The 27,500-nt window shown below is 47.6% G+C and overlaps 3 protein-coding genes across 4 annotated transcripts; 2 read left to right on the top strand and 1 right to left on the bottom strand.

Annotated features, from left to right (window-relative positions):
- Positions 1–1,223: 1,223 nt before the first annotated feature.
- Positions 1,224–6,111, bottom strand: desmb (desmin b). The gene is made up of 9 exons (XM_084668681.1): positions 5,492–6,111; positions 4,136–4,196; positions 3,888–3,983; positions 3,121–3,282; positions 2,585–2,710; positions 2,224–2,444; positions 2,003–2,046; positions 1,716–1,807; positions 1,224–1,324 (listed from the first exon to the last, which is right to left on the bottom strand). Exons 1-9 carry the CDS (start codon positions 6,067–6,069, stop codon positions 1,283–1,285), a joined length of 1,422 nt encoding a protein of 473 aa, XP_084524807.1. The 5' UTR covers positions 6,070–6,111; the 3' UTR covers positions 1,224–1,282.
- Positions 6,112–8,946: 2,835 nt separating this feature from the next.
- dnpep (aspartyl aminopeptidase) lies at positions 8,947–13,862 on the top strand. The gene is made up of 15 exons (XM_084668150.1): positions 8,947–9,045; positions 9,289–9,379; positions 10,053–10,141; positions 10,262–10,375; positions 10,556–10,681; positions 10,830–10,954; positions 11,044–11,128; positions 11,261–11,368; positions 11,476–11,553; positions 11,903–11,977; positions 12,068–12,228; positions 12,650–12,689; positions 12,800–12,901; positions 13,277–13,444; positions 13,626–13,862. The coding sequence occupies exons 1-15, from the start codon at positions 9,040–9,042 to the stop codon at positions 13,674–13,676; spliced, it is 1,419 nt and encodes a 472-aa protein (XP_084524276.1). The 5' UTR covers positions 8,947–9,039; the 3' UTR covers positions 13,677–13,862.
- Positions 13,863–14,001: 139 nt separating this feature from the next.
- LOC146261031 (receptor-type tyrosine-protein phosphatase-like N) lies at positions 14,002–27,195 on the top strand. Of its 2 annotated transcripts, XM_084668148.1 has the most exons (23): positions 14,002–14,295; positions 16,985–17,035; positions 17,724–17,834; positions 18,086–18,191; positions 18,282–18,465; positions 18,671–19,025; positions 19,184–19,312; positions 19,412–19,446; positions 19,889–20,151; positions 20,333–20,419; positions 20,887–20,966; positions 21,056–21,120; positions 22,721–22,930; positions 23,122–23,409; positions 23,674–23,821; positions 23,946–24,019; positions 24,241–24,318; positions 24,458–24,577; positions 24,676–24,842; positions 25,927–25,980; positions 26,149–26,213; positions 26,311–26,384; positions 26,508–27,195. In XM_084668148.1, exons 1-23 carry the CDS (start codon positions 14,220–14,222, stop codon positions 26,577–26,579), a joined length of 2,892 nt encoding a protein of 963 aa, XP_084524274.1. In that variant the 5' UTR covers positions 14,002–14,219; the 3' UTR covers positions 26,580–27,195. The 2 variants fall into 2 exon arrangements, with proteins under 2 accessions (XP_084524274.1, XP_084524275.1); XM_084668149.1 differs by lacking the exon at positions 20,333–20,419.
- The last annotated feature ends 305 nt before the right edge of the window (positions 27,196–27,500 follow it).

Genomic DNA, 27,500 nt, shown 5'->3' with positions numbered 1-27,500 from the left:
TCTGTAGTGTATCATAGTGCAGCCTGGTGTGGTTTGTTATTGTCTTAAGAGTCTGATTGTGGAAGAGCGTCTGGCTGTGTATGTGTAGGTGGCCGTTCGTGCTCCAGTTGATCTAGGCAGCCTCGAAGAGTGTCTTTCTAGAATCCTCCAGACCTGGCCATAGCTCCTGCATGACTCTGTGGTTCTCTCTCTCTCTGTCTCTGTCTCTCTCTCTCGCTCTCGTGTGGTTTGGTCGAGTACACCCCCAGAGAAGGACTTCCCAGTGTGCCCCTTGTACATTCTTGTGACCCGCGATCTGTACATAAACACTTGCACAGTGACTGTACTGCTACTTCTGCCATTTTAAATGTTGTTTCCTGATTTGCTACATTTCGAATAGTTTGTTTTTCTTACAAAATTGTTAAGGAACGTTATAATTTAAATTGAGATGTGTCCTTGCAGTGGGATGTATTTATCAGGTTATTTATTTATATTATGAAAATCCATATAATCCAAGAGTGCAACCTCTTAACTGTAGGCCATTAAGTCCATGCTTTAAGAAATTATATTATTATTATTATTGAGTTATTAAAGCATGTGTTTGTATGGGCCTGTATATGATAAACAATGTGATTCTACATAGTCTTTGGTGTTTTCTGTTTACACAAGCACACACATACACACAAGCAATTATGTGAGAACACTGTGTGTCACTATTTGTTTTATTTAAACATGACTTTATGTATCCGACCCCAGTTTTGAACACCAAAAATCGACTATCCTCTTTGGTTAAAAGCTTTGATCTCCCCTCCATCGGCTTCCGCCTCTTCCTCTCTCTCCTTGTAAGTCACTTCCCTCTAGACAACTTTTATCTTATTTCGTATCTTATCTGTACGCATGTCCTTCCCTGAGGTCCCTACCACCCTAACACTGGCAACACCCTGGTGTGACCTCCAGACAAGCGACCTAGTGGCGTAATCGTGTGTTGACTTATGTGTAGGAAGGGAAGATGTGAAGCCTGAACAAACGTGTCCAAATGAATCACACATGAGCTTCAACACACCTACACACCCTGTGATTCACAGGAACGGATATCAAAAATAAAAAAATCATTTTCACAAACGTATCATCGTGTTACCTTTCCAACACTAATTGTGACTTAACCTTCTAACACTTATGAATAAATTATGAATAAACCATGTCATGGACGTTTTTCAAATAAGAACAACTTAAGGCCAAGAGGATAAGTTTTAAGAGTCCTTCTTGTTTTATTTGGTTCCTCATCTTGTCTTCTGTGTGCATGTTACATGACGTCCTGTTGGTGCTGTGTTGATTCACTGACTACCTATAGAACACAAGAAATATTTATAACATATGAATATGCCGTGGATATTTATAACATCACAGGGTAAAGGAAAAAAGTCACAGAACAGTAGGCCAAAATGGTGCTTTGACAATTCTGAGATGTCGTTATCAATTAACTGAATCCTCTAAGTATTGGTTAAGAGGATATGAAGAGTAAATGAAGGCCATAGGTTGAGTTCAGTTGAACCTCATGCCTGTTGGGGCTTGACATAAAAATCAAAACATGGCAGGTTATATACTAGGCTGTGAGGGAGAGAATTTGGGTTATGTCCTCTGACTCAACAAGTCTCAGCACGTGTGTGCGTGACACTGTTGAAAACCCCAAACAGACAGATTGTTCTGCTCTGTCAGGTATGTGTGTGTGTGTTTACCTCCCCGTCGCGCGTCTCGATGGTCTTGATGAGGACCGTTTTCTTGGAGTGCATCTCTGAGGCAGATGCGCGGGAATGCTCTGGGCTGGTCTCTGCACGCACACCAGTTATACAACATGTGAAAATCTTGTACATCTATCTCCAATTAAAATGTTTTTCTTTTTTGGGGGGAGAAAGACTGTCACAGCACTGTGTGAGTGCCTGTGAGATGTGTATAGAGACCTCGTGTGGTGAAATATGTAATAGCGCCAGAAGTGTAAAACATTGTAGGGTGTGTTGGAACTAACCCCGGAAACTCATGGTGGCACGACTCTGAATGGGCAGGGAAATCCTACAAAAGGAGGAATAAACATGACATCCTAAACATCACATAGGCACCTTTTCTTTTTGGGGGATCATTTCTGAGATATACGACAGGCATTATCCTTGCTGTCATCTGCATTTCTTATCTTTCTCCCCTCCTCCTCTTTCCCCTTTCCGATACCGCCCCCCCCCCCCCCCACCTCACCTGCTCTCCTCTCCTTCCAGCAGCTTCCTGTAGGTGGCGATCTCTACGTCCAGTGCCATCTTGACGTTGAGCAGGTCCTGGTACTCTCTCAGGTGACGGGCCATCTCGTCCTTCATGTTGGCGATCTCTGCCTCCAGGCGGGCGATGTTGTCCTGGAAACCTCCTGCCTCGCGGCCGTAGCGGTCCTCCATCTCACGCATCTGTCTCATCAGGGACTCGTTCTAGAGAGAGAGAGAGAGAGAGAGAGAGAGAGAGAGAGAGAGAGAGAGAGAGAGAGAGGAGAGAGAAAGGGAGAACATAATTTAACGTCAGTTTGGGTGTATTCTGTGGCGGGAAACGTGTAGGAGACGGAGAGACTTACGGTGCCTTTGAGGGAGTCGATCTCGCAGGTGTAGGACTGGATCTGGTGTCTGAACTCCATGGTCTCCATCTTGGACTGCTTCAGAGCCTCGTTGTTTTTGCTCACCGCCTGGTTCAGGTCTGTCACCTGAACCAGCAGCAGAGAAAGAAGGTCGGCGTCTATTTATCTATCTATCTATCTATCTATCTATCTCTCTCTCTCTCTCTCTCTCTCTCTCTCTTTCTCTCTCTCTCTCTCTCTCTCTCTCTCTCTCTCTCTCTCTCTCTCTCTCTCTCTCTCTCTCTCTCTCCCTCTCCCTCTCCGTCTCTCGCTCTCCCTCCCTCCTTCCCTCCTTCCCTCCGTCTCCCTCTCCCTCTCTCTCTCTCCCTCTCTCCCTCTCTCTCTCTCTCTCTCTCTCTCTCTCTCCCTCTCCCTCTCTCCCTCTCTCTTCCCCTCTGTCTCTCTCCCTCTCTCCCTTTCTCCCCTCTCTCTCTCTCTCTCTCTCTCTCTGTCTCTCTATCTCTGTCTCTCTCTCTCTCTCTATCTTCGACTCCCACCTTGGATTTGTACCACTCCTCGGCCTCTGCGATGTTCTTGGCAGCGATGCCCTCGTACTGGGTCCTGATGTCCCTCAGCGCAGAGGTCAGGTCAGGCTTGGACATGTCCATCTGGATCTGGACCTGGGTCTCCTGCATCTGGGCCTGCAGCTCACGGATCTCCTGCAGGGGGTGTAGGAGCGGGGGGCGGGGGAGTGGAGGGTGGTGGGTGGGATTTGGTTCAAGTTGGCAGAAGAAATGTATTGCGTTTGAATTTTATGCAGCATAACCCAGCTTGACTTATCTCCTTTAGCAGAGGGCATTTAGTGCTCTCGCTCTCTCTCTCGCTCTGGTTCCCCCCCCCCCCATCTCACAGTGGCCACGCATGCAGAAACAAGCACCTGCAGTGATTACAGGTTTACCCAGGTCGAGTGAATTTGTACTTCTCCACACTTGTCTCGGTGAGTAATTATAGCGCTGCATCTGTTGCAGGAGATTACATGGGCCTATTACAGCGGAGAACAGGCTGGGAGCCAGGTGCCTGTGCGCGTGTGTGTGTTCGTGTGCACAGACAGATGTGCTCTGAGTACGTACATGCAAGCAGGCGCACGCACGGCCTGCACATCTGTCCGTGAACGAGCGTGTGTGGTGTGTGTATCCATGTTGCTCTACAAATGTCTGTGAACCCCCCCCCCCCCCCCCAAGGTTGTGCGTTTGCCCCTGGGGACAAGCAGATGTGACGGGAGCGTTGCGACAGACAGACAGGCAGGAAGGCTGGACTGACTGACCTCCTCGTGTATCTTCTTCAGGAAGGCGATCTCCTCCTGCAGGGTCTCAATGCGTCTCTCCAGGTCAAGGCGCGCCAAAGTGGCTGCGTCCACATCCTGCAGCACACAGACGGGACGTCAAACTGGGCTCCCAACCCAACACAGCTGGCATGGGAGTACGTCGGAGAACGCAATGGGCCAATGCAGCTGTTGGTTGACCCATTTCTGTCAATTTCAAAAATGTGCGGTTTGACGTGTTATAAACTCACGGCTCTGAATGCAGCCAAGTTGTTTTCTGCATCCTCCCTTTGAAGAATCTCCTCCTGGAGCCTGGACAGAGAAAGGCGGCCATGAGTTTAGGGAATGTGATTGTGAGACAGTAAAACCGAATGAGAAGACATGAGGAGATCGAGTCAGAGAGACAGTAGGAAGACTTGCTTCCTTTCCTTTTATAGAGGCAGAGAGTCCGTATCATAAACAGCCTGCCTCTGGGGTAGCACCTTCTGACAGATATGCCCTAATGCGAGGAGGAGGAGGAGGAGGGGGAGGGGGGGGAGGAGGAGAAGGAGGAGGCTAGCTCTGCTCTTCGGGGGAGAGTTATATCGCTGTAAACAACTGCAACCCACGTCCTCACTTGACTCATTCACATCCATCACATCCCCCTCCCGTTAGCAATAACTACCTCATAATAATTTGGGATTATCTCACAAAGGTCCAGCCAATCTACCGCCATGCTCCTCAGTTTGTCCTTGTCTTCTTCTCCCTGGTATGTTTTCACGGTAGATTGAAGCTGTACTAATCACAAAACAGACCCCTTTGTCTTTCTGTACCAAACATTACAGAGCTAAATTTACGAAAGTGGTATGCTCTGATAAATGTGGCACTGACTGTTTCATGGTCTGGAAAGCATGGGTTGTTGTGTTCACATATAGATGTGTACTGAATGCAGTCTGGCATTGTGCATCTAGATATACATAGCCATTGTTTGACAGTCTTGTATTCATCTTCCTCGTTTACTAATTCATGTGATGTGGGATGCCACACAACACAGACGCTCCACTCATTTCCCATAATGCACCCTGCTTGGAAGATGAGGAGCTTTGAGTCGGGGGGAAAAGGCATGGATGATTTGGAGCAGCCATTATCCCCTGCAGCCAGGGGGTGTTATGCAACAATCCACATTTCATCAGCATTGAAGGAAAGGGGAGAGGGGTATGAGGAACTTGTGATGAGAAAAGATTGACACTTCATAGCATCGACAGACGGTCTGGAGTTGTTTTCAAAACAAAGTCAACAACAGCCCTTTTATATCAGCTTGTGTTCATCATCCGTCCAGAGCAAAGGAAACAGTACAGCCATGATTTATAAATATCTCCTGTTACCACAACAAACAGCTGATATGTTCAGGCTCTCTGCTCTCAAGGGGCCTGTTGAAATCTGTCAGCTATGATATCAGCACTGTTCTGGGATGCTGAAATGTCAAGCTTTCGGCATCAGAGCATATCTCATTTACAATTCTACTTGGATCCTCTCTATCTTCCAGTCACAACCCTAACATCGGTTCATTCCACCCTCCACCAAACCACCCTCTCTCCCCCCTCCCGTCACCCTCCCCCCCCCCTCACCTCAGCTTCAGCTTGTCCACGTCGTCTGCCAGGTTGTCTCGCTCGACCTCCACCCGGGACCTCTGATTGGTCAGCCCCTCCACCTGGAGCCTCAGGTCCCTCATCTCCTCCTCGTAGAGGTCGGCGATGCGCGTGGGCTCGCGGCCGCGGAGCCGCTCGATCTCCACCACCAGCGTGGCGTTCTGCTGCTCCAGGAAGCGCACCTTCTCGATGTAGCTGGCGAAGCGGTCGTTCAGGTGCTGCAGCTCCACCTTCTCGTTGGTGCGCGTGTGCAGGAACTCCTGGTTGAGAGCGTCGGCCAGGCTGAAGTCCAGCGTCTCGCCCATGCCGCCGTACGACCGGGCCGCCTTCGACGACATCACGGGCCCGCCGAAGCTGGTGGAGGCGTGGTAGCCGGAGTAGACGGGCGCGGTGGAGGTCTTGGTGACCTCGTAGACCCGGGAAGACACTCGGTTGCCCCCGGAGCCGGAGCCCCGCCCGTAGAGGGAGCGGGACATGGCCGGGGTGCTGTAGCCCTGGCCGCCGAAGGTACGGCGGTAAGAGGAGCCAGACTGGGCGGAGGAGTAAGAGTGGCTCATGGCGAGAGGCGACGTCTGGGGCTGTGGGAGGCTGGAGCAGGCTGGAGCTGTGGGACTGAGCACACGCCACTATCCTGGGCTATTTGTAGCAGTACCCCCCCCCCCCCCTCCCCAGCCCCCTCCACACACACACACACACACACCTCTTTTTGTCCCCCTGCTGCAGGTCCTCTGTCCTCCCTCCCCTCCATACTTTTTGTCTCAGCGTCGCTCTCTCCCACTGCCTCTCACACACCCAGGCCTCTCTCCCTCTTCCCTCCCCCGGTCCTCTCCAGGGTCGGCTGCCACAGGTTTCGGCATGGGATCTGGTATTCGCTAAATGATTGTGTGCCAATGTGCCAAGACGTGGATATGGAAGACCCAGTGACTGTGAGTTCATCAGGCTCTCCGGGGTGGTCTGATGATACTGCAAACAGTAAGGCAGCACACATTTTAAAACTACACTCTGGTGAGGAGATGAGAGGTCATTAGGGTCAAAACACAACAGGTTTTCTTCCTAGCGAAATACCTAAACTAGAAAAGAGTTTGTGGACCTGGCAGCCTAATATTTTTATTTTGATGGGGTGGATTCAGAATAGTCTTGAGTATTATTAATACATTAAATGTATTCAATTACCAGTAGACATGTGCTGTATAGGCTGTAGGGGAGGAGAAAAGAACACAAGGACAACATTTGTAAACACCTACCTTCCAGCTAAGACTGACATTAACAATGACACCCTCACATCACTGAATACATAACAAAACAATTAAAGGTTGCGGAGGAGGGATCTGAAACGCAGCATCGTCCTCACATGGATCGACTGCGTCGTGGTTTAGTCATCATGCCGGAGGTTTGGCCGACCTGCCTTAAAAAGGAAAAGCATTCTGGGGAAGAGAGAGGGGGTATGTGCCTGCACTCTGGGCCGGAGCACAGAGTGATCACTGTGCTCCAACGCTTGGCCTAAACAAAGCGTGCGTTTAATGATGATGTCATAAACACGTGTCGGAGTGGCTTCACAGCCCTGTCCTCAGCCAGGCTCCATTCCTGGAACTCAACCTACCTATGCGGACTGTGCTGCCTATGGATAAAATATGCTCACTAAGAGGTCTTCTGTTCCCTTATATCTTTTATCTGATGGAAATGTTGGATAACAACCCAGACCTGTCTGCACCAGTCTCTGTTATGTGAAAGACCCATGATCTACCTGCTCTAGCACCAGTTGACTGGCTACCGGAATCTAAATGTAAGATTAAAGTTATCATCCACACCATCTGGATGAAGGCTATAACCTCTGCCTTCATATCATAACACACTTCAATGTCTACATAGATGTATATAGTTCTTTTGAAATATGATAAACTATTAAATAATCACACCTATGTTGTTGTCATGCAATACAAAGAGTTTAGGGTCTTCAGTGTCTTATTTGGGAAGAAAGTTTACCTATAGACAGTATACATAGGTAAAGACTCACACAAAGACATGACTATAATTTTTGCTTTACGCAGGCAAACATGAGTGCACTTTCTTATTCTTTCCTTCTCTATCTTACACACACACACACACACACACACATCTACACTTTTTTGGTTCAAGGAGGGGTTCAGTGGTTCTCCTCCGCAGGACTGATGATGTCAGCCCTATAAATAGACGTCTGAGCCAAACTGTGTCCTCTCAGTCATCTCCCTGGACTTCCTCTAAACGGGATGAGAGACGCAAGTTGACAAGACATGTAAACACACCTCCCTTTCTCCTTCTCTTCAGTTCTCTCCTCCTAGCCCTCCTGCTCTCTATCTTGCTCTGCTTCTCACAGCTATATATGGATGGGTACTGCAATGATTAATAGTGTTTCATAGGAAAGGAAGGAGCGAGACAGAGCAGGGGAGTCTAGTGGATGAGAACCTCCTGTGCTTTGTTTGAGTACCACAGTCCCAACTTTCAATTATTTCAGATTCTCCTCTCGTTAATCTATAAGGTAATTTAATCTGACACTTTTTTCTCTGATAAATTATCTTTAGCCTGGGTTAGTTGTAAAGACTGAAAAAATAAAATTAGCCATTTTACAGTGCCCTGAATGCTGTTGCCAGTCAGTGCATGTTGCTCATTTCAGTCCAAAGGCCCTTGGGAGATAAGCAACCTCAGAACCTGTGCCAGCCAACAACTTTGTTTCTTGGCCTTGGCATTACCACAGTCATCACTTTGAGGTTAACACTTGATGAGGTTAACTAACCCTTGAGATTTGACTGACTTTTTGAAATGGTTGTGGGGTTTAAGGATTACGAGGAAGTTGAGAAGCATTACTTATGACAATATGACAATAATCGTTGAGGGCTTTTTTAAACACATACCGGTATCCATTGTAATATGTTCTCTAAAGACAAGAACTAGAATAAACGAAAGCACTAGGTTACTCTTCACACCACTCTCAAGCTTCATATCATTCTTTTGATTTAGCTTCTTTTGATTCAGAGCGTCAGTTTTTCACTTAACACCTCTTTCTTTCACTCTCTCTCTCTACCCTTTCTCTCTCTCGACACACACACTGTTTTCTTCTCTCACTCTCTAGAATGAACATGCAGCCATATGGAAACAAAAGACACTTCTGCAATTCCAGGAGGCATTCCATGTCAGGAGGTGAGACCACAAGGGAGTCTAAGAAGCTTGCATACGTCTGAAAAACACAAAAAGACAATACAGAAATATTTGGTTTAAAGAGATTAGAAAAATAATTCTAAGAAAAAACTACAGACTGTAGTAGTCTACAGTTGGCTATGTACTTAATTTAACATTGGACAGGGTATTCTTGTGCACTCATTCTGACATACACGATTTTCTTTTATAAATACCTCCTCGACGAAAGAGGGCGATATAACCCCTTCAACCGGTAGTTTATCCTTTGTTGCTGTCAATCGGTGGTCGTATTTCGGTTTCTGTCTGTCACGTTTTGCACAATCAGCGGGTACAGAGTTTGAAAGTCCTGTACATTTATGCAGGTAAGTGCCATAAATGCTCCTTATGTTGCCAGGCTATGTGGAGGTGTTGTTGTCACTTACTACCAGACTCAGACAAGGTTGGTTGGACTTTTGCAGGCTGATAGCGACCTACTCATTGAAAAAGTCTGCTTGCTAGCTCTGTCACGTTACCGGATTAGCAAGATAAATATATTCTTGTGTATAGGACTACGACTAAAACTGCATTGATTATTTAGCCTATTTATATCGAAATATCTTGCTTAGTCTCTGATCATGAAGAGTTCGAAGGACGCCGTGCAGTCAGCTGCCAAAGAGTTTCTCCAATTCGTGAATAGAGGGGTGTCACCATACCATGGTAAGTAATTGTAGTTTTTTATAGCTAGCTTAGTTGAACATCAAGTGAGCTGGGAATTACACTCATCTAAGGTTAGAATATCAGCATGATGGAAACGTGATTGGAAATTACTCACATTTAGAAACATAATGCATGCTTGTAACGTGTTTGCTCAACTGTCGAACTGTTGCAGTGTTTTCCAGCCTGCTTTCCATGAACCTTGATCTTGAGATATGATATAGTGCGAGATCTTGATAACGGATTGTGTTTCTCTAATCCTAATTATCTCACTGTACCTTTGCACTCTGACCTATTTGTTCTTGCTAACTTCTTAGAAGTCCAAGTGTAGGCCTACTATTTTCAAAACCTACCAAGCTATGTTGCACCATGCACAAGGGCCTCGGTAATCAAGCAGGTCTAATTTGATGATAAAGATGTTTGTTGATTTGCCAAAGACCAATTTATAGTCTATGCAGTGGGCACAGCTTTGGTTGGAGATCTATTTAGAGAACCCACATTCCTCCTACAGGCAAAACAAAATTATAGACTGTAATCTTTCATTTAGGTAATTTACCGACGGCTGTGGACTCAGTGGCATGCTCTGTTTACTGGGTCTCTTTCTAAACAATGAAGTAGAAAGCAGTGACAGAAATCTCTCTCCTTCCCCTTTTTCTTTTGACCCTAACCCTTGCAGTGGTGGAGGAGTGTAAGAGTCGGCTGCTTAAGGCCGGCTTCATTGAGCTGAAGGAGGCCGAAAGCTGGGACATCAAACCTGCCAGTAAGGTCTGTAACAGTACTACTGTAACAATACTTTAAGATCCATGAGCTGGTATTTTGATGGCAGCAACTGTCGGTGAATATATTATCTACATTAGAACTGCTTTTCTCTCTCCCCTTCAACAGTATTTTGTGACCAGAAACTACTCCAGCATCATAGCCTTTGCTGTCGGTGGGAAATTCCTGCCAGGAAATGGTTTCTCTATGATTGGAGCCCATACAGACAGCCCCTGCCTTAGGGTGAGTATGTGGGCTGGGGGTCCTTCCCATATCTGATGGAAGCACTGGGGCACGTTTTAAGCTCTGGCTTAAAAATAGCATATACTGGGATAGTGCAAGTACTTTTCATAGCAGGGCGAGAACTCAGACTTTTGTTTGTAACATACCACAGCGTTGACCCTCCATGCTCTGGTGGTTCAGGTCAAACCCAGGTCTAAGAAGACCCGTCTAGGGTGTCTGCAGGTTGGGGTGGAGTGCTACGGAGGGGGGATCTGGAACACCTGGTTCGACCGTGATCTGACCATCGCCGGCCGCGTTATGGTCAAGGTAACTCATTTCATAACCACCGTTCATGTGACCTGTTCACTTATTTGCGGACGCGTTTACGTGCGAGTGCGTGTGGGCACGACGCGCGTGGGATTTGTAGGAGGGTCCTCCGCTAACTTGTCCGGTTGTTTCTGGTGCTTTGCCTCAGAGTGGGGATAAGCTGAGCCATAGGCTCATCCACGTGCCCAGGCCTCTCCTCAGGATCCCTCACCTGGCCATCCACCTGCAGAGGGACATCAACGACTCCTTTGGCCCCAACAAGGAGAACCACCTGTGAGTCGTGGAGGAAAGGAGGACGATCAGGAGGGGAATGAAGAGAAAATGTTAGCTGTTATTAATGTCTGTGTCTGTGTGTCTCTCAGTGTGCCCATTTTAGCCAGTGCTGTGCAGGAGGAGCTGGAGACTGGCTGTGCTTCCTGTGGAGATGCCTGCAACGCTACCACCACTGTAAAAAAACCCAGTTGTTTAGTTTTTTTGCCTTTCTTTCCAGTGAAAAACACACACACACACATTAAACTCACTCAACTCAACTATAGTAACCCACCCCCTCCTCCTCCGATGCCCTTCACCCTACCCCAGGTGGAGAAGCACCACCCAGCCCTGGTCAATGTGCTGTGTTCAGAGCTGGGGGTGCAGCCTGAGGCTCTGCTGGACTTTGAGCTGTGCCTGGCAGACACCCAACCTGGGGTGAGTCCCCTGTCATCCTGCGGGCTCCCTCTCTCTGCATGTTAGCCCACCTTGTCATGGGGGACATGCTGGCTGCAAGGTTTTCACATTTGAAAGTGTGTGTCTAGGTTCTAGGGGGTGTGTACGAAGAGTTCATCTACTCTCCTCGTCTGGATAACCTCCACAGCTGCTACTGCTCCCTGCAGGTGAGTCTGGACCCTGTCGACACCCAGCCTCCATTACCTCAAGGCCCCATGACAAGGCCACCCTGAAGGGGCACATCACTAAATTGGTTTCCTTTGAGTATTTATTATCAGTTCACCATGCACATGGGAAGTATGAAAAGCGCTGGTTTGGAAATGATCATGTATGTAATCACAGTTTAGGGGTTTCTGAAAGTGAATACAACTTATCCACTGAATCCCTTTTTTTTTCCCTCAATATTTGTATTATTATTATACCCCATTTGTATTATAAACATAGTGGAAAATCGAGATTTTGCCAACCTTTTAATACTTCCTTCTTTCCCTGTCCCACTCGCTCCCTGCCTTCCAGGCTCTTATTGACTCTGGAGCCTCACTGGCCGGAGACACCAACATCCGGATGGTGACTCTTTACGACAACGAAGAGGTGACACACTTCCACCTGTCGGTTCCAATCCCGTTCCCCTGATCGGCGTGCCGGACACCTGACACGTGCACTTCTCCCTGTGGCCTGCAGGTGGGCTCAGAGAGCGCTCAGGGTGCCCAGTCCAACCTGACGGAGCTGATTCTCAGCCGCCTGTCCTCCACGTCCAGCAACCTCACTGCCTTCCAGCAGGCCGCGCCCGTCTCCTTCATGATCAGCGCGGACATGGCACATGCTGCGCACCCCAACTACCAGTCAGTGGCCCCCAATTATTAGAACCTAACCCTTTTCATATCTCAACTACCCGTTAGTCATTATTTGTTATGATGTTTGTCTAATGTTGTTTTCTAGCACCAACTGTAGCACTGTTTTAATGTATTGTGTTGATTTGTCTCCTGTCGCTGCCTGTTGGTTAGGTTGTCTTTGGAAATGAGAATTGCTTCCCTTTGACCTCTCTGGTTTAATAAAGGCTAAATAAGTCTGTCCCCCCTTTGCTAGAGCCACACCCTTTTAATACCCCAACGACCAGTCTGTCCTGCCCCCTTAGTTACTGTAGAAACCACACCCATTCATCCCAACCCGCCGGTCACAATTTTGCAGAACTGCCAGCACAGCCACATTCAAATCGATGGGCTGACACTCCTGGGTATTGACTTTCATCCCCCCCCCCCCCAGAGAGAAGCACGATGAGAACCACCGTCCTGCCTTCCACAAGGTAGGAATACTGCTGCTGGTTTCCTTCAGGCTCGCTGAATATTTCATCGGGAGGACTCATCTTGTTGATGAACACTGTTCTGTTAACGCCGTTTTTGAATGCGCTCTCAGGGCCCCGTCTTGAAGTTCAATAGCAATCAGCGCTACGCCACAACTGCTGTGACCGCCGCCATCGTCCGAGAAATCGCAGGACGGGTCAACGTGCCTCTACAGGTGTGTGTGTGTGTGTGTGTGTGTGAGTGAGTGCACTGATGTTCTAGTTCAGACGGTCTGTCTCTTCCATCACCTGCCTCTTGGTCGACCACCCTGCACCTGGTAAGTCTCCTAGCAACACAGAAATCCAATACAGTGGCGTAGCTAACAAAAGAGACGGATTATGGCACGACACAAAAGGACACGGAGCTGAGGTTTACGTTCATGAGCTCTGCTTGGTTCTGCGTGCCAGAGTCTGTGGCTGATAAAAGAAGAGGTCAAGGCCATTGGAATAAATCACCGTTCTCAGCTGGAACACAGGGATTGTCTGTTGTATTGACGTTTGCTCTTCCCCTTCTGCCGCGCCCCGACCCCGATCCCCTCTCTGGCGGCTAGGATGTGATGGTGCGCAACGACAGCCCTTGCGGGACCACCATTGGGCCAATCCTGGCTTCCCGCCTGGGGATCCCAGTTGTGGATATCGGGGCCCCCCAGCTGTCCATGCACTCCATCAGGGAGATGTGCTGCACTTCCGGAGTGCTCCAGACCATCACCCTCTTCAAGGTACTGTATCCTCCGGAAGCTTGGTCTACTTCTGGTTGGTCGGTGGTTTTACTCATGCAGTAGAGACACGAAAAAAGAATATTTTGCAAATGGTATTTATACTTGCATTTACATGCCAGTTTTTTTTTTTTTTAGGTTCATCAAGTGTGACTATAATTGAATGTGTATTTGTGTTTACTAGGGATTCTTTGAGTTGTTCCCAACTGTGAGAAGCATGGTGACTGTGGATTAGAAGGATGGGAGCTACCACAAGCAGACAGAAAGACAGAGGCACACACTGACAAGTGTATTGTGTTTGTACCCTCGCACACAGCTGCATATGCCACATGTTAGCAATTGATCAAATCCTGTAAAAGACAAAAAAAAGAGGTAAATGATCTGTCGTGCTTTATAAAAAATAAAACTATTGACATTCTCATTTTTGGTTTCATTTTTAACCTATATACCAAGCACGTTTTGTATTTAGTGTGCGTATCTTTTAGAAATGATACAATTGACATAATTCTGTATTTTTTCTGTGCATGGATATGACGTAATTGCAGTGCTAGTGTGTTCAACACAAACAACCTGTCTCTGCTCCGGATCCGTAGCGCTCTGCTCTCCGGGTTTTCTACATTACCAACCCTCTCTTACACACTTGCGTTCACAGACTATCGGCGCACCTCCACTGTAGATTCCCATCCACGGACCCTGTCCCTCCGATAGTTGCCAGAGATCATGAGGGTTTAAAACGGGGACTGTTTAACAGCTTTGGCTGCCTTCACTCGGGGATAACATGAGATATCCGCGACTATGGCGCGTGCTGTGTCTGATGACTGTATGTTATCAAATGGGGATGTCAAGCCGATACGGTAAGAGTCCAAAAAATTAAGTCACGGATGCATGTGAAAAGACTCCGTGCAGAGCTCACAACTGTCGGTAAAGCCAGTTATTGCTTTATTAATCACTAAATCAAATCGATTACGCTATCAAGCTATCGAATGGCTTTCTTCTGCTTTAACTCTAGGATTTAACATCAAATATTGAGAGTGAAATTACATGAGATGTATCCTATTTAAGGGGGCATTTATAATTGCCCACCCAAGTTAATTGTTAAGAAAAAAAAAATCTGGAATGTTTGGCATTGAATTAAAATTATATAGGTATAATGCGTGTACAGTTACGTCATTGTCAATTATTTGGGTGGACAGAATTGTCGGTTTTGGAGTATGATTCATAGGCTTCCTATCCGCAATAACACTGAAAACAAGGCTGGATTGCCTGCGGACTGCTGTCCCACTCTTGAGAAATAAACCTAACATTTGTAACGAAACAATGCTATGTTGTATGAGTTTTTTTACGAAATGTGATTTTCCACATCCAACATTTTCCAATCTATACCTTTTTACATGCAGGAAAATCATGAAGGGGAGAACGGGAACTAGTAAAACAGCAATTTAAAGCTATTTCCTTTGGTTCATTGTATTGAGTAGGCAGTATCTGTGATTAACTACGCTACTTGTTTCCGTTAATTGTTTATGGTTACTTAAGAGTATTTTACTGTGTACTGTGTAGGCCATGCACTCTGCACTTATGACCCGCAGCTCGTTTGCTTCAGCACCATGGACAGCTCTGTTACGGCTCCCCGTCCAATTCTTGTAAATGAAGGGAGCCTGAAAAAATGAGTGAATTATAGAGAAGCGTTGTTGTTGAACAAGGCCTACACTTGTCAGCCATTTGCTGTCAGTTCAATAGTGTAAATAAGAGTCATGGCGTAGTGACATTTAGAGGTAGCAGTGAGACATTTGTCACATCTAGTTAAGTCTAAAGGAATCACCCTCCAGCTGGGATATGTATAACTGTGTTGTGTGTGGGTGTTATTCAGTGGGCATGGGGTCGTCATTTTGTTTGTAGATATTGAATATTAGCTATTTATTGTTGGATGACATGGGATCCTAACATGTGTTGGTAGGCTAATAAATGTAGCTTTTGACTCACCAGTGCATTGGTATTCTGTGGCTATTTGCCTGGCTGACTCATCCATGACAAGCTACCCTACGTCAACATTTGAGCTGGTTCATTCTGCTTCCCCCTCGTTGTGAAGGCTGAAGGCTTTCAAGCTTGATGCACACACACACACACATCATATTTCAATAAACAAATTAATTATGTAGTAAACTGTTGACGGGACTTTGAGATTCTTGGTGAATGTATTGCACTATTTTACACAACATGAAATTTCATAACATTTCAATAACATAATAGTAATATACCATATCATATTTAATTTTCATATCTGTGTCCCTCCTGTCTCCGTTAATACCGTTTGTTTGGCTCACAGGCTCCACAACGAGGTCTGCTCAGCAGAACACCCTCATCCCGTCCCATAAACACCCATTATTTCATTGCCATTTCATTTGGAAAGGGTATGATTTCAGTAGCAACGGCGTGGGCAAAAAATAGCCCTTGTTTGTATGTCGAGCGCTCCCCCCTCCTACATCCGGCCCCTCTGTTCCAAAGCCAGAGCAAGGGTGGGTGGAGGCATGGAGGGAGAAAGGTTGGAAGGGTAAAAGAGTGTCCATGCAAGCGTCACTTCATGGCAACGGAAACACCCACTCGCATGATTAGGCTTTGCCCTGGAAAGTATGGCATATCTGCGTGTGGGTTCTGTATCATTCAAATTCGAAGAATTAAATTTTTTGGATGAAGTTTGCCGACATTTATTTCTATAAATATGACCCTGGACGTCAGACTGTGGTCATTCTAGTGTAGTCCTGTAGTAGTGTGGGAGACACCTTTGCAGCAAGCAGCTGGCAGCCACTGTTGCTATGACACAGTCCTGGAGTCGTTGACTGTTACAACATTGATTTATTAATTGGTAGGGGAACACAGACAACAGTAAATCCCCGCTGGAGACAAAGAAGAATGCTGCTGTTATGCTTCTAATTACTATGTCCAGACTCCCGACCTGGAACTCACTCAGTATTGAATACTCGGTAATGGATTTTATTAGAAAAAGCAAGCTGCTGTATGTTAACGGATGTGGTGTGATTGACAGGGCCTGTGGCTAATCGGTGTGCTTTGGTGGTCTGTGACAGACGCTGAGGAGATAGTCCAGTCAGTGGGTGAGGGAATAGGAGAGTTTAGGAAAGAAGCAAAGACAGGGCGAGGGGAATGGAGACAGGAAGAGAGTGGTGGTGCGTGTGAACATGAGCTTGAGAAAGATGGGATGGAAGAAAGGAGATTAGTCATGCAGATACTAGTTTTTGGATCATAGGTCTCCACATTCATAGAAAGGTATTATGTTTCTGAGTATAGTCCACAAGGCTATTCTGCCTAGTTGCTGGGTAACAGACTCTGGCGTGTTACCCATGCATCGATGTCCACTCTTAATAAACACACATGCAGCCGGATTCACATATTGAAGGCCAGTAAAAGGTCACCCGTTCGCAGAAATTGTAATGAGATATGACGCCATCTTGCCACCTGGTATAATTACCTGCCACGTTCAAAGACTGTGATGGTGATGGGCTCTCTCCCCTCCCCTCCCTGTGTTCCTAGGCTGTCTCTTTGAGAAGAAGCTCTGCCCCAGTGACCAACCCTGCGTCGATGGTCAGTATTATCTCTAGAAGGGACCTGGTCTAATGTACAGCCCTATCTGCCTGCCGAACAGTACGCTGCTGTGCATCATCTATCTCTCTTTATCTGTCTCTGACTTTATCTGTTTTTTCTCTGTCTGTCGCCAGACAGAGCTCATTTTAATAGTTTGTGCTACGTACAGTTCTAGATGATTCCCTGCATGTCCTGTTAAGTTGACAAAGTATGGTCCTCACTTCATCAATCTCCCTCTTGAACACACTGACTGCCTGTGTTTGTTTCAAGCTGTTTTTAAAGGGGTGCTGCTGGTTTGCATGTGCATGTGGAGTCTATAAGTCATTTAATGTGTGTTTGGCTGCCTGTGTGAATGAGGTGCCCGCTATCTCCTCTCTTGACATCTGTGTGAGAACAGTGTAAACACATCCCCAGTGCTTCGACCGCGGCCGACCAATCCCATCTCTCCCTCGCCCTCTCCATGGCAACAGTGACATCACCGGGCTGACGGCAGTGTCTCCCTCATGTGTACGTCTGAGGGAGAGGGAGAGATGGCGAGATAGCGAGGTGACGATGACTCACCCCGACCTACTCTCTCTCTCTCTCTCTCGCTCTCTCTCTCTCTCTCTCACACACACAACCTACAGACGCTCATTATTGTGTTTGTGTGAATTGGTGTGTGTGTGTGTATCCACTCTATGCTCTGCAGATGGTCTGTTTGGGCAGTGCCAGGATCCACAGCAGCAGCGTGTTAAGTACCAGGTCTCAGTGTCCGTGCTGCATAGATTGCAGGAGGTGCTCAAGGAACTCATGATGCAAGGTGATGGATGTCACACACACCTGAGCAAACACATATAGCCACTTACATGACTCCCCCAGGGTTTGCAATGGGGCTGTTAAAGTCAACAGTTTCCATAGTGATGGTGATAAAGATAAGTCGCTGTGGAAACTAAATTATGGGACATTATCTGGTTCTTTGGGGGAGTTTATGGGGATAGGACTTGCATAATAAAGTTGCACTCCACCTCTGACTAATGTGATTGACATTCGCATTGGCCCATGGTTATGCAGGTCTCACTTGGCAGGACGACATCACCCAGTATGTAATTGGTAAGGAGATGAGTCGTGTTCCACAGCTCCGCCCCTCACCTGGACAACCGGACAAACCCATGCCTCAGTAAGACATCTAAAACAGTGTCCTTTAATTCCCCACAACTTTGACTGGTACAGGGTGTGTAGTGTGTACTTATTCATGTCTGTCCTTTAGGTCCTCCGAGGACCCTGGTAACGCTCTTTCAAGACTGCAGAACCCCAGCTCCAGGACCAGGGCTGAGGGAGGCCAGCCCAACCCAGACCTGATGCAGAAATACCTGGATTACATGATCGTCGATCCACCCCAATCCTCTCTGCACATGCAAACTCCCCTAATGGACCCTTACTCCTACCGCCAGGTGGAACTACACTCTACACACACATTAATACACACACCCTTTAAAGCACAAACATACATACATGTATACCTCACACTGAAAAGCAGCCCGTTTTTATACATAAACTTAAAAATCAATGATCCAGTACAAGCATACTTCACAATATGTATTTTCGTTTTGTGATTGATTGCTTATCTGTGTGTGTGTGTGTGTCTGTTTCTTGCAGCAAAACTATGGTTACCAGGATGAAGAGGAGCGCTCCCTCAACTCTCTGGAGGGGGACAACTTCCACCGGACCTCCTCCCGCTCCGGGGGGAAGGGGACACGCCCCCGGGACAGAGACCGCCAGATGCTGCAGGACCTGGTCTCACTGTACCTGTCCTCCCCCACCCAGCCAGCCTCCCGCCACAGGGGAGCAGCACCTCTCTCTGCCTCACCCTTCTACCAAGAACTGGACTTCCCTCTGGACTACACCGAGGACTACATTTCCCAGGACGTAGAAGTCAGCAAGCAGCAGCAGCGGCAGAAGCAGGAGCCGAAGAAACCTCAGAAGGACTATGACTCTTTGTCTGGATTCAGCGGTGAGTCTGTGTCTCTGTGTGGGTCTGTGTGTGTTTGTGGGCTAATGTGCTTCTGTGTATTTCAGTGTGACTGGGGGCGTGTGACTGTGTGTGTGTGATGATTCACGTCAAGTCTGGTGTCCTAACATGCCGGTTGTTCACTGTCCTTGTCTGCGCAGAGGACTCCCTGCAGAAGCTGGCTCTGCTTCTAAACCACTACGGTATCAACATGAAGGACTTGACTCCAGAACAGCTAGACAACCTGCCTGCAGCCCTCAAACAGCTTCAGATGGAAAGCCCCAACATAGGTTTCTAGTATTGATATGCCATATCATCTTTAGGGGGGGGGTTGTCTCAATAATCACTTTAGGTGATGCATCTCATCGTTTGTGTTGTTTGTCATTTAGATAAATACCGGAACAGTGATGTCACAAGAAAGAAGGTAATTTTTTGGACAATCTTGTGTTTTCATGAAACTTCATTTAATTAAAAATGTTAACCCTATGACACCCTATGAGGCTTTATGTTATTTTAACTTATGACCAGTAGATGTCAGCATGTGAGCTTTATCTTACTGGGCTGATAGGAAACATGTCATTCAACATTACTACCATCCCCATTGTGTAACAAAAGCGTTTTGAGGATTTATGTGATTCATCTGTAACACTACATGGATCTGAGAATAGCATCCTCCTGCAGATTCTTTGAAGAGCAATGTACAGTCAACAGCACTTTAATTCCTATATACCAACCATTACCTTCAGTATTTATTGAACATTGGCAGAGTATGTATGTGTATGGCATTGTGCTGCTTTACATCCTCCATGTGATCTTTGGGAGACTATCTGCTATAAGCGCCATTGCTTGTGTTATTGTTTCATAAGATCACTGAGGGGGCTATGACACACAAGGTGGAGAAGGGCCCTGTCGGAGCCCCCTCCACCCCCCCGGTCCTGGGCCCTGGGCCTCCAGCCTCCCCAGCACACAAGGGGCCAACCCCGGGCCCCTCTGCCCCCCATGGCACCGAGGGCGCCAGTATGAAAGAGAAGACAGCCGCAGTCCCGGTGAGAGGAGGAAAACAGGGGAAGGACGAACCAGGGGCCTCCCAAGGGCGCGACCAATACGGATACATCGTCACAAACCAGAGGTGACCTCCTTTATCTCAAACGGCCATTTCCATGACGCCTTCAAATCCTTGGTGCGCACGGATGAGTGGGAGCCCGTTTGGCGTGCGCACGTGTGTGTGTGCGTGTCTGCTTGGCGTGTGCGTACCAGTGTGCATGCGGGTGTGGATGTTTGTCGATGAATGTGTGTGTATCTCTCTGCAGCCCACTCAGTCTGTACGACGGGGTGCGTCTGCTGGAGATCCTGGCTGAGAGGATACACCTCTCCACTGGCTCTTTCATCAACATCAGGTAGGCCCTCTGGCAGGCGGAACAGGGCAGAGGAGAGCCCATGGAGAGGTCGCCCCACAGGGGGGCCACACTCTACCTCCGCTAACCATGGAGACGTGTGGTGTAAAATCTCCACGGCCCCAAATCAAAAGCCAAGGCACGCCCCTCTCCCACTCGACCAACGATCCCCGAACCCTCCTCCTGATCCGACCTCCCGAACCTGACCTCACCCTCTACTCCCTGCCTGCCATCCTGACCCCCTCCCCTAGATACAGGTCCAATGGGGAGGTGTCCAGCCACCATCTCCCCACCCACGGTAGCAGACAGAGAGGGTCTTTATGGGCTTTGTAAAGGTGGGATTCGTTCCCTCTCGTTTCCACAAGCACGCCTACTCCCGCTCGGCATCACTAGTCCCCTCATTCCCTCTTCCTGACCAGGCTACAGATCCAGCCGTCCATTCTAAGCTCCTGTGTGTTCTTCCCTTGCAGTGTGGTGGGCCCCGCATTGACCTTTCGAATCCGACCCAACAATCAGAACCTGAGTGCTGAGGATGTGGCTGATAAAGCTGGTGAGCTGCATAAACCGTATGGAGTCAGACTGGTGCGATCATCCCACTGGGAATCGATTCAAACCAATCCTCTGTGTGCTGTTATTTAGTTGCAGAGAAGAACTTCCTGGAGTCGGAGACCAACTTGAAGATCGTTCAGACAGGTGTTGGTGAGGTGAGCTTGTGCTGCTGTCAGACACCGTTTGTTCGTGCCTTTGTGTGTGCCTCTTCAAATGTGAGTGCATGTGGCTCCTCAATCTTTCTTCTCGAATCAGTCAATCAATCAATCACTATTGTCTATTCATGCCTCCGTTGTCTCCATGGCTACTTCACCATGACAAACTCGTGGGGAATGTACCAACCACATGTGCAAGCCCCAAGAGGACTCCATCTCCCTCCTCCTGTCTCCATGTCATGCGCGCAGCGTGCCCCATTTCATTGTACCTCAAATTTCCTTGCAGTAATGCTGCCGCCAAAATTAAATCAAACATTTTATTCGCTCAGTCTCCATCCGATTCTGAAAGGAACCGAAACGAAGTCAGTGCTTATCGTTTGTCGTCTAATAATATACCGGACAGTCTAATGTAAGTGTCACCGATCTACTTTAATTGGCAAATATGCCTACCGTCAAATGCCAACACGTTTGTTTATTAATTCTGTTCGTTTAAATGTTTAATTCAAATCTAGTCTGTATTTGCGTTTCACACATAGACTGACGGATAGTAGATTATTTCTCAAATTGAAAATTGTGATTTGTGTACAGAAATGCATTGTGAAAACAAAGTAGCTCTTTTTTCTTTGCGGTGTCGCTCACACAACCCGGGATGCTCCGTCAGTTGCCCGGGGAGTCGCATGATCCGCAGTTGACGTGTTTGTGAATGGCTATTCACCACGAAACAATATAATCAAGCATTTTAAATAGGCTTCGGTTATGCTAGAATAGCCTGTCGAAAGAATTTACTAGCCACACTTGACTGGTTAATGTTTTAGAGACTTATTTCTAAAACTCACTGTTATGCAAAGTGCAGTTTATGTTTTACCACCCACATTCAGTCATCAAAATCTATGTCCAAGTAGTGACAAGATCTCTTACGCTGCTTTTTAATGCTCCCCATACTGCACAAGTACCAAACATTAGGCTACACCCCTAATCACCATCCCACCAAACCCACACCCATGCCATCCCCTGTGTTCGAATATGTATTCAGTGTCATTCATTTTATTTAAAATGTTTTCTTCCCCAACCTTCTATTTGAACTCACATTATTTCCCTTTTGGGTGCCCAGTTTGAATAACAGGTGAGACACCTCCTCACCAGCCCCACTGTCCCCAGCCCCAATGTCTTCCGACTAGCTACCCCTCCTTCACCCCAATCCCCCAGCACATTCCTGGGGCCTCTGAGGAGGGGAAAGAGGTCAGCAGGGCAAGACAAGCAACTGTTCTACCACGAAGGAGGAGGAGAGATGAAAGACTGCAGGAATAATTGGGCGGTCAGACTAAAGAAGGTTTTTTTTTTTTTTTTTGTCACACAAGATCTTTGTTCCTCCACTTCTCTCCTCTTACCCGTGTTGAGTACAGAGATTAGGGTCAGGGTGCGGAGGGGTTACTGTCACCACGGCAGCAGCAAGGCGCTTCCTTCCTTTGGATTGACCTCCTCTCGATTCTCGCCACTTGCTGTGACGCGCGGTGAGGACGAACGCACGTTCTGCGTTCCCTGTGCTCAAACGTTCCTTTTCTCCCCTTCCTTCTCGTTCCCTCTCTATTGCTTCTTCTAGAGAAATGATGGACAGGGACTGCCCCAGGCCACCCGGGTCCCTGAGGGCTCCAGAGGAGTGTTCCTCACGCTGGTCAGCGTGGCCTGTGTGGGCGGCGTTCTTGTCGCTGCCGTGACCATCACCTGCCTGCGTCACCACGCCCACCGCTTGGCCTCGGAGAAGCTGGGCTTGGGGCCGGAGGGAGGCAGTGTCACGCACCAGGAATACCAGGTTGGCCACGCCCCCCATAGAAAAAAACACACACAACAGGCATTCTATCAACCTGTGTCACTTTGTTGTGCCGGCCCAGACTGTTCACATGGCACCGTTTCAGCAACAATGATGGGTGCCCTGCCCCGTGGGAATCCCCCTTACGAACACTTCCGTCAGCACCCGTGACTGATTTGAACCCATTCCGTCAGGACCTGTGTCGCCAGCATATGGCATCCAAGGGAGCCTTCAGCCGTTTGGAGGGAGCTGGAGGTGGTGGGGGAGGAGGAGGGGCTGGAGGGGCCGGCTCTGCTGGAGGAGGAGGCGGAGGTGGCGGCGCGCCGGGGGGAGGAGGTACGGACACCTCCCGGGTGAGCAGCGTGTCGTCCCAGTTCAGCGACGCGCCCCAGCCCAGCCCCAGCTCGCACAGTTCCACCCCCTCCTGGTGTGAGGAGCCAGCCCAGTCCAACATGGACATCTCCACTGGTCACATGATCCTGGTGAGTGACCCTTCCATAGGCCTTCTAGCCTTGTGCCCACAGTGTGGACCTACAGTATATCCTACGTATGTTTCTTGGCAGAGAGTGCAAGCATATAGGCTTAAAGATAGGTATTCCCACAGCTCAGACAATATTAACAGTTCGACTACAGTAGACTGTCATGATGTACTCAGAGATGTGCATCTTCAAGTAATGACCGTCTGTGAACTGTGAATGTCTCAGCGGGGGTTGGGGGTTTAATGGAGAGCCTGTGGTGTCCCTTAGGCCTACATGGAGGATCATCTGAAGAACAAGGACCGTCTGATGAAGGAGTGGGATGCGCTGTGCTCCTACCAGGCCGAGCCCAGCACGGTGTCCGTGGCCCAGAGCGAGGGCAACCTGAAGAAGAACCGCTGCCCAGATGCCGTTCCCTGTGAGTTACCTCTCGTCTCGCCCCTGGTATTCCCCCACCTTCCTCGAACCTTGCTCGGATTGGATGTCAACTCAATCATAACGCGTTCCCTGCCGCTTGAGTAAGATGATGTTCTGTTCTGCAGATGACCACTCCAGAGTGAAGCTGAAGGTTGAGACTAACCCTTCCAGGACTGACTACATCAATGCCAGTACTATAGTAAGCCACCCAGACCCCCCCCCCCCTTTGAGTCACGTACCATGCCACATAGCAACCCCCCACTTATCTAGCGACATCTAATGGCACAACCCCCTCCCCACCCCCACAAATGACTGTGTGTGGGTGAATGGAGCTGTCACCATGGAGATTAGTGTCCATGGTGTCCCTCCATTGTAGGGTTGTGGGTGTTGACCCCTGACCTTTGCCCTCTGATACCTTAGATTGAGCACGACCCCCGGATGCCGGCTTACATCGCTACCCAGGGACCTCTGTCACACACCATCTCAGACTTCTGGCAGGTCAGGTCGACTCGATGTTTTGGACATGAGGATTGTGACCATGGCTTTTAGTCCGTTGGCTCTTGTTCAAATTCTACAATCTACAGTCCCTGGAATAAAAAAAAAAGAGCTTTGCTTCTACCGTACAATCCTTGTGTAGATGGTGTGGGAGAATGGCTGCACTGTGATAGTTATGATGACTGCACTTGTCGAGGATGGAGAGAAGCAGTGTGACCGTTACTGGCCGGATGAGGGTTCGTCCCTGTACCACATCTATGAGGTCAGCGCTCTTTCTTCTACCGTGTGTTCACGTGCGCGCGCGTGTCATTGCGTGTGTGCACGCCCCCTCATCCTTTGTTCTTGACGTGGGCCCTTCAGGTGAATCTGGTTTCAGAGCACATCTGGTGTAACGACTTCCTGGTGCGTAGCTTCTACCTGAAGAACGTGCAGACCCAAGAAACGCGCACGCTCACCCAGTTCCACTTCCTCAGCTGGCCTGCTCAGGGCATCCCCAACTCCACACGCCCTCTACTGGACTTCCGCAGGTACTGCTTCAACAGCGATCGTGCCGTTTCAGTGCTGGATATTTGGAACACTCTCTATTGTACATTATGCATCTCACTCTTCAATTGTACCATGAATGTATTGTATGTATACATGTATTGTACATTTATCACATATGATCATTTGATGACAGATGGATAATAGAAAGTGCTCCAGCCCAATTAATACGTGCTTTTATGTTTCCGCCCTCACGATTCCTCTCTCTCTGTTCACTACATCTCATTCATCCACACCATGAGTCTCCTCCAAGCCTTCCTATATCCTTTACACACTCTCTGTTACTCCTTATATGTTCTCCTCCTCCCCGACCCCCATCATTCTTGCTCTGTCTTTCTCAGACTCTCTCTGTCCCTCCTCTTATTTGCTCTCCCTTGTGCGATGGAGGTCAGCAGGGCCCATGGTTTTTTACATATCTGTCGGTGTCATCTTTGTGATTTGCAGCTAGTAGTCTGGGTCCAGTTGCATAGTCACAAAAATGATCATGGACAGATGTGGCTGCAGCAAGAGGTCCATCGCCGAATCCTTGCTCATTATTTATCCCCCGTGTTCTGGTTCTTTCTCTCTCTCTCTCGCTCGACTTCTTTCTCTCACTCCTGCCATTTTCTGTCATTCGTCTAAAGGTCATGAACCTACGTTTTCATAGTCTGTCCAATAGTCCTTTTTCATTCTAGGGTGAGTGTTGAACTCCTGACAGATTTGTAAGTGGGAAGTAAGACTGTCAACGACTAGCATTGGTTCTTCTCATACCTATGTTCTAACCTGAGATACGCAACTGCCTTAACTGGGTTGCATGTTTACATTTAGAGGAAACTGGCAATGTTATCCCTTATGACAGTTAAGAGAAGGCCATTTATTGCCGGCTTAAAATTCTTCCCCATGCATTGCAAAACTACTTTCCATGACAAACGTTGTGTCTTACATATTGAAACCTCTCTCCATTCTCAGCAGGAATATATGAATCGATGATGTTGTATGTCCTTGTAGAGAGTAGTAGAGAATTTATATTGTCTTCGATCTCTCGCTCTCTCTCTCTCTCTCTCTCTTTCTGCGTCTGTATGTTCACAGAAAGGTGAATAAATGCTACCGAGGGCGATCCTGCCCCATCATTGTGCACTGCAGGTAAACCATCACATGCAGTACCACTTCCCTCCAGGGTGTGGTACACATGCACCATGTGTCATGATGACGTTCATCACGGCTGGCTGTATGACCCGTCGCTGTGACGTATTCGCTTGCCCACTGTTACAATATGAAACATTCTAACCCTAAGTCTAAACTCTCACACAGTGATGGTACTGGTCGGACCGGCACCTACATCCTGATTGATATGGTTCTGAACCGCATGGCTAAGGGTGAGGACTATGCAGTAGTCATGCAGTGCTTTTTCTCCCACTCATGGGAAGGTTGTGGACTCTAAAGAATATGTCTCATGATTACATCTTATTCCAGGAGTGAAGGAGATTGACATTGCGGCTACACTGGAGCATGTTCGTGACCAAAGACCGGGAATGGTGCGCACCAAGGTATCGTCATTTTTCAATTTTTAAATCTTTGCACCGAAAAGGTCTCAAACATTGCATTCCTTTTTGCTTACATCTTGTATGTATCTCATGCATACTGTAGTAAACAGCTGTTTCTCTTTACAGGATCAGTTTGAATTTGCCCTGACAGCTGTTGCGGAGGAGGTGAATGCGATCCTGAAAGCCCTGCCCCAGTGACTCTGACTGGATCCAGACCTGCTTGCCTGTACCTCACACTCCCAACTCAGTACACCTCCTTTGCACACGGAATTGTATTTGAAATCATCAATTGTGTCTTACCTTGCCTTTTTGTCTAGAACCTGATGACGAATGACCCTGTGCTTCTTTCGTTTTAGATGATGTCTTTGATTTATACTGCTGTCTGTGATGATGCCAATGGCCTAGATTCCTCTTTCTCTCATTTCCTTCTGAAAAGTGTTGTTGAGAATAGTTTGAACTCTGGTTGGAGTAGACTTGGAATACTCAGTCTTTCACGGAACATTAATGTCAACATTTATATCAACTACCTACTGTATGGGGCGAGCCACCACAATGGTTCAAGAGAAGGTGGAGATGGAAGGGTTGCCAGTCAGCACTCTCTCTGACTCTTCCTGTCTCTTTGAGTGTGATTGTTTACATAAACAACTCTCAAATTCATCCCATTCACTTTACTTGTTCTTTCATTTGACTAACCCTTGACAAAATTACAAACCTTCGTGTCCACGTCTTCTCATGTGCCATTGAGATAATTGTAAAAGATTTATGCGATTATTGTTGTATACCTCAAGCAAATCAGAAAAACAAATAAAAAATTTCAAAGTATGAAAATTGCCTATTTTGTAACTGTAATATGATTAATAAACGTTTTCGTGTTAAGTGCTGCAATTGCGAGTACACTGTCTTTCTCTGATCACTCACTCATTTAGTCATTGGAAAAGCTTGTTAGAGACGTTGACGGATGTGCGCGAAAATAATGGTTCCAGGGTGCCGGAATACACGTAATCGACCAATTTAAGTTCCTGGAAACAAAACAGCAACGCGGGCCAATGTGAGGTATGTTTGTCATCTCAATATGACATATGACCAATGTTTGATTACCATTTGTCCGTTTATGTAGTC

This window comes from Hypomesus nipponensis, chromosome 12 (assembly GCF_054491055.1).
Source record: "Hypomesus nipponensis isolate SF chromosome 12, ASM5449105v1, whole genome shotgun sequence".
In the NCBI taxonomy this organism is placed as follows: Eukaryota; Metazoa; Chordata; class Actinopteri; order Osmeriformes; family Osmeridae; genus Hypomesus; species Hypomesus nipponensis.
This window is presented reverse-complemented; position numbering and strand designations above follow the sequence as displayed.

Coding starts and splice junctions, on each gene's coding strand:
- desmb (XM_084668681.1), bottom strand. CDS start 6,069: ATGAGCCACTCTTACTCCTCCGCCCAGTCTGGCTCCTCTTACCGCCGT. Junction 4,197..5,491: donor GTGGACAAGCTGAAGCTGAG/GTGAGGGGGGGG, acceptor TTCTCTGTCCAG/GCTCCAGGAGGAGATTCTTC. Junction 1,325..1,715: donor TCGAGACGCGCGACGGGGAG/GTAAACACACAC, acceptor TGTGTTCTATAG/GTAGTCAGTGAATCAACACA.
- dnpep (XM_084668150.1), top strand. Junction 11,554..11,902: donor GCTGCTACTGCTCCCTGCAG/GTGAGTCTGGAC, acceptor CCTGCCTTCCAG/GCTCTTATTGACTCTGGAGC. Junction 11,978..12,067: donor CTCTTTACGACAACGAAGAG/GTGACACACTTC, acceptor TGTGGCCTGCAG/GTGGGCTCAGAGAGCGCTCA.
- LOC146261031 (XM_084668148.1), top strand. CDS start 14,220: ATGAGATATCCGCGACTATGGCGCGTGCTGTGTCTGATGACTGTATGT. Junction 14,296..16,984: donor GGGGATGTCAAGCCGATACG/GTAAGAGTCCAA, acceptor CTGTGTTCCTAG/GCTGTCTCTTTGAGAAGAAG. Junction 19,313..19,411: donor GATGGAAAGCCCCAACATAG/GTTTCTAGTATT, acceptor TTTGTCATTTAG/ATAAATACCGGAACAGTGAT.